General features: G+C 38.3%; 1 protein-coding gene across 1 annotated transcript; it reads left to right on the forward strand.

Moving 5' to 3' along the window:
- Positions 1–859: 859 nt before the first annotated feature.
- On the forward strand, positions 860–1944 carry LOC311054292 (grainyhead-like protein 3 homolog; the record flags this gene model as incomplete). The annotated part of the gene is made up of 1 exon (XM_084070168.1): positions 860–1944. Exon 1 carries the CDS (start codon positions 937–939, stop codon positions 1942–1944), a length of 1008 nt encoding a protein of 335 aa, XP_083926294.1. The 5' UTR covers positions 860–936.
- Between the last annotated feature and the right edge of the window lie 4636 nt (positions 1945–6580).

The raw sequence follows: 6580 nt of genomic DNA on the forward strand, positions 1-6580 counted from the left end.
AAATGAATGCATTTAAAGATACAGGTTATTAAAGCATTTTTCCTATAAAAAATAATAAAATCCATAGACATTTAAAGATAAGAGCAGCAGGTAGCAGTTTATAAATTGATAGACTTAATTGTATTGTTTAATACAGTACTTTAAAACATATAAAGTACCATATTGGTGAACAAAAACACTAAATAATAACATATTGTATTGGTATTGGTTACTAGATTAAATGACCAGTGATTTGTTTCTATTTTCATTTATGTAAGTTTTGTTTTTTCCTTTAACCTTTACAGTTTAATTTATAAATATATAATAGTCCTTTCCACTGTCAACAGCTATGTAGCTATGTGCTAATCTTATAAATTAGCTATTTCTGAACATGTATTTTAAATGTTGTAAGAAAAACAATCCCTGACACCAAAACGTCCATATCTGCCTTGGAAATGAGACTGAAAAATGATACTGACAAACTATTAACATCTTAAAGCTCAGTTCCTTACATCTCCTCTCTCACTCTCAGACTTATTGCCTAAGCACTTAACACCTTGTCAATCCAATCTCACTCTTTTGTTTAACATGATAATGAGATGCATGATCCCCCTGCCTTTGGATTGTCCTGCAAAGTGGTCCCTAGTATCACAACATGCTCATTCATACACATGCAGCTTTTAGTTTCTCCCCAGCCCAGGAAGGGTTAATCCCTCTACACCTGTCCTATCAGACACCTGTTTGAAGGCTCTCGACCAATCAGAGGAAGAGTGGGAGAAACTACCTGCTGGCCTTAAATAAATCTGGGAGGAGGAATCACAACTCTTGACTCACCTAGACATGTCTGATCATCTCTGTTGTTAGTTAGACTGACATATACTGAGAGAGGAACACACACCTGGTTAAAGAGAATACAACTTAAAGGAAAATATCTCCACCGTGACCCCGACTGAAGACATGACCAAAGATACCGAGACTCTGGGACTGGTCCCTCAGAAAGAGAACTTCAACTATAACCGCTACGCAAACTACGTCATGGACTCCTGGAACTATCTGGAGAGCCCCACGACTAAGTCCAGATCTCACCAAACGGAGGACATGACAACTCTCTCCATGCTCTATGAGCAGTGCAAGAACCTCAAAGACCACAAAATGTCTCCTTGCAACGGCAGCAGTGTCTACAAGCCAACAGAGAGGACTCTTAGTAACTCGTCCCCTGAGCTGGTTTCCTTGGAGACGCCCCCCAGTATCACAAAGATGCTGTCTGACAAAATTCCCTCCAGCCTCCACCTGGAAGCGCTAACGTCTCCCGTCTGCAGCCCCGCCGAGCCGCCGAGCCGTCCCGTCTCGGTGGCCCCCGCCGCATCGGATGTCTATGCCACCCTGACCACGGCCAGTGTGCTGGCAGACGCCCACGACAAGCAGGACCTCAACGGCATCTTTGACTCTCTACCGCTGCAGAAGTGGCCTGCGGGCGCTTTCCCCGAGGCCAACGCAGAGGCTCTTCCCTACAGCGACCCTTTCTCTGAGGAGCCGTCTAGCCCCGTCTACTCAGACTCCTACACCGGCAGCTCCCCTCCCGAGGGGAACGGGAGTGAATTTCAGTTCACCCTGGGCGCTCCCCCGGCCACCCCACCCAAGCCGTGTAAACTGCCCACGGTTTACCTGAACAAGGGACAGTTCTACCCCATCACCCTCCACGGAATAGACAGCACCGCTGGCCTTGCAGTCGCCACGGTCAAGACGGTGGTCATGGCTGTGTTTGAAAACGACAACAGGACCCCAGAGGCGCAGCTTCGCTGCTGGAACCACTGGCACGCACGTCAGCCTACCATCAAGCAGAGGGTCATTGACATAGCCGACTATAAAGAAGTGTTCAGTGGCATCACGCATCAGCCATGTAGAGGAGGTGGGAACTCCACATGCACGCGCGAGCACGCACCGTCAGTGGCGAGCCGTCTTTAACACCTTAAACAATGGCCGAAACCTGGCTGCTTTGCATAACATTAGAGAAAAGCCATGGAGTGTGAAAGGGTTAATCGCTTCAGAGAACACAAGAGCTAGTAGCCTCGAGTAGCCTACAAGAAACTCACGTAGTTATCTAGCTCTGGTCCATAGCGTTAGAAGGAGTTCTCCTTAACACTATGGTACTTTCCATTCTTTCCCCTCGCACCGCGGTAGCGCAGCCTCTCGTCTGTAGTAAAAATAAAAAATACACTTTTGGTACTCACCAAAACAAAGACGGTTTTATGGAGTTGAAAGCCTATTCTACTAAGTGGGAAACTCTGCTGAGCCCCCACCCCACGTCTAAAATACACTTTTTGGCCAGAAAAGTATTTCACTGGAAGGAAGAATCTGGTATAGGAAAATTCCATTGACCAGATCTGTAGAGGGCACTGTGGAGTAACCAAAAACATGTTTTAATTCCCATGAAATATTTTATTTTCTGGCCAAAAAGTGTATTTCAGACGGGAGGTGGGGGCTCACAGTGTTCCTATTTAGTAGAGTAGGCTTTCAACTCCATTAAGCAATCTTTTGCATTTTCGTTTCAATTTCAGTTTCATTTCCAATTTTATCCAATCAGGATAGAGAACTCAATCAGGATACAGATTAAACAAGTGAAATTGAAAGTGATGACACTAAGAAATGAGCAGGCAAAATTGGAACTGGAACACTATAAAATGTAGCTTAAAAATGGGTACTTTCTCCTGATTGGCTGAGATTTTGACACCTACCAGAAAATGTATTTTCTGTTTATTAATTTTTTTAGTTAGTTAGTTATTTTTTATTTCGGTCATAATTCTTCTTCTTTTTTTTTTTAACAAGACAGTTCAATATACATTGCAACTTAGTCAACATGATGACTATTTGGGCGAAAAGGTATGGGCTGAAGCCGAAGCTTATTTTGCCCACCTTAATACCAATTAAAATAAATTATCATACTGTAGTAGCATAAAGAAAACGTAGGCTCAAACAAAAGAAAAAGAACCAACACAAGTGTTCAAATATTACATTTCAGAACATTCGAAACGAAAAAAGAAACAGCATTTCGGGTCACATTATCTCTTCAGACGTAAACAATTTGTGCTTACGTCTGTAAGTATCATTTACAGAAGTAGATCATTTTTACCATCACTATTTAGAATTTTCAAAACTATTTATATTACTTTAATAATTATATTTTTATTTAATGTTTGTATCAATATATATCTCGATATTTCTTCATATACATCATATATGCATTCAAATAAACATCCACAAACATATATGTATGTGCATATGAGAGTACGCACACACACATATATGGATACACACTTTCATCTTTTTACTTATTTACTGCATTGATGCTAAATAACTATCTATTACCTTTGCTTTATATAATTTCTTAAATGTTTTTATTGAGTTGGACATTTTAATGTCATTATCTAATGAGTTCCAGAGGTTTACCCCTATAACTGATAAGCATCTCCCTTTGGAGTCGGTTCTTGCTTTTACTTTCCTAAAGATAGCGGTCCCCCTGAGCTCATATTTGGATTCTCTGGGTTTGAACAGCTCCTGCATGCAGCTTGGAAGTAACCTATTGTGTGCCTTGTACATTGTTGCAGTGGAGTTTAGTTTGACCAGATCTTCTAATTTCAGGGTGCGGTTTTCGATGAACAGTGGTTAGTTGGTGCGTAGTAGTCAGATAAATTAACTATTCTTATTGCTTTTTTTTGTAACATAACGATAGGGTGTATTATTGTTTTATATGTATTCCCCCATACTTCCACACAATATGTTAAATATGGCAACAGTAAGGAGCAGTACAGTGTCTGGAGTGATTTTTTGTTAATTCAACTTTTCATTTTATGTAAAATTGCTATTGTTTTGGATAGTTTTCTTTTTAAGGTTTCAATATGTGGCTTCCAAGTAAGTTTATTATCAATTATGACTCCTAGGAATTTGGTATTATCAACTTGCTCTAAATCCTTATCATTAATGGTTAGATGAATTGGAAAGTGTATTTTTTTATTGCCAAAGATAATGAAATTAGTTTTATTGATATTTAATGACAATTTATTTATGTCAAACCATTTTTTAAAGTTTTTTAGGTCATTTTCCACTACATGCAAGAGCTGCCCAAGGTCTGCACCTGAGGAATACAGGCTGGTGTCGTCTGCAAATAGAACACAGCGCATATCCTGCACGGCTTCACATATATCATTGATGTAAAGAATAAATAGTTTAGGGCCCAGAATGGAGCCTTGAGGTACTCCAAACGTAGCTTGTAAGGTATCTGAATCAACTCCATTTAGATTAACAAATTGTTTTCTGTCTTTGAGGTAACTCTGAAGCCACGAGAGGGCAATACCCCTAATTCCATACCTCTGCATTTTTTTTAGTAGTATCCCGTGGTCAATAGTGTCAAAAGCCTTCTTTAAGTCTATGAAAACCCCTACCGTGTACTCTGTATCATCTATTGCTTTTGAAATATTTTCCACCAGTTCAATAACTGCCATCGAGGTTGACCTATTGGCTCTGAATCCATATTGGTGAGGGCTTAATAGGTGATGTTTATCTATGAAGCTATCCAGCCTTTCCACAAATAGTTTTTCCAGGATTTTGGAGAATTGGGATAGGAGAGAGATCGGTCTGTAGTTAGTTAGTTGCTGTTTGTCTCCGGTTTTGAATATGGGTATTACTTTGGCTGTTTTCATTTCATTAGGGAAAATACCGGTTTGGAATGATAGGTTACAGATGTGAGTAAACGGTGTTACAATGGTGTCTATTATGTTTTTAACTATCATCATGTCAATGTTTGTGTGGTCAGTCGACTTTTTATTTTTGAATTTGTTGACAATTTGTAATATTTCATATTCATTTACACTACTGATGAAGATGGAGTGTGAGTTTAACTTAATGAGACTTTCATCCAGACCGTTCTTTTCTCTCGGCTCCTCAATCTCCTTTGCCAGGTTGGGTCCTACATTTACAAAAAAATTATTGAAGTCATTTGCGATTTCCTTTACATTTTCCATCATTTTATTGCCCTTTTTAAAGAACTTTGGGTACTCTGCTTTTCCAGTGCCATTCTTAATAATGCTATTTAGTATTTTCCATGTTCCTTTAATGTTGTTTTTCTGTTGTTCCAGTAATTTATGGTAATAATCCTTTTTACTTGTTCTTATTATATTAGTTAGTTTATGTTTATATTTCTTATATCTATTTTCTGTATCCTTGTTTCTATCCTTTAGAAATTTCTTGTAAAGTAAGTTTTTCTTTTTACATGCGTTATCTATTCCTTTGGTTAACCATGGCTTTTCCTGTTTTTGCTTGATTTTGTGGATGTTTTTTTTCAAGGGACAATGTTTGTCATAGATCCATTATTATAGAAAGGAACGCTTCATAGGACTCGTTTGGCTCTGCTGCAACATAGACCTCACTCCAGGTCTGATTTTGGAGGTCAGCTTTGAGGGCATCTATTGCTTCAGGTGTTCTTTTTCGTGTCATTGTAAAAGAGTGATTTGTATGTTTTTTTTCCTTCATGAGAAGATTTGGAATAATAGCGAAGACAGGGAGATGGTCACTTATGTCATTTATTAGTAGTCCAGATATTATTTGACTTTCTAATAAGTTTGTATATATGTTATCAATCAATGTTGCTGTGTCTATTGTTATTCTGCTGGGTTTTATAATAAGGGGGAATAGATTATTAGTAAACATGGTGTCAATGAAATTGTTAGTTTTATTGTTTCCCTGGTGTTTAAGAAGGTCAATATTGTAGTCGCCACTGACGAGATTTATCTTGTTGTTATATGTGTTGCCAAACATGCTGTCAAGCTTGGAGTTGAAAATGTCAAGGCAGGATCCAGGCGTTCTATATATACAAGTGATGATTATGTTCTTGGAGTTTTCAACAAAAAATTCAACAGTGATGGACTCAAGGATATTATCTATGTTGTTTGTCATTTTTAAACTACTTCTTAATGCTTTGTCAACATATATTGCAACACCTCCTCCTATTGTATTTGTCCTGTGGGATGTAAATAATTCGTATCCTTCCATTTCAACAGTGTGGGTTTTTTCATCATCAAGCCAGGTTTCTGATATAGTGATCACGCTGAATTTTTTAAACTGACATAGATAATCCCTTATATTTTTGAAGTTTTTGTATAGACTGTATAGACTGTATAGACTACTGTTGAAATGCATTATCGAAAAATTGTCCTCCATTTTTAAACCTTTGAACTGGTCATCAGTGTAGTACTGGCAGTTATTATTACAATTATTATAAAAGTTGTTTTCAGGATCAATATCATTTTCAATATCATATGCTTTGTGTTCCATGTGATCAAAGCATTTGAAGTTGAGATGTTCATACTTACTATAAAGATTATCTACCTGACCTTCCCTGTTACTTTGGTAAATTTTTTCCTCAAAATCCTCCTCCTCAACTAATCTAAATGGAAAAAGGGTTTTTTCAAGATCTGTCATTTCGTTTTGATCTATAACCATTATTCATGTGAAAATTCTTCATCGCAAGACAGTTGTGATTAGCCGCGGTACATACACCCACACACGCACGAGCGCGCGCACACACACTCACACTCACACTCCTCCC

Source organism: Gymnoscopelus microlampas, assembly GCF_963454915.1.
Source record: "Gymnoscopelus microlampas genome assembly, chromosome: 10".
Classification (NCBI taxonomy): Eukaryota; Metazoa; Chordata; class Actinopteri; order Myctophiformes; family Myctophidae; genus Gymnoscopelus; species Gymnoscopelus microlampas.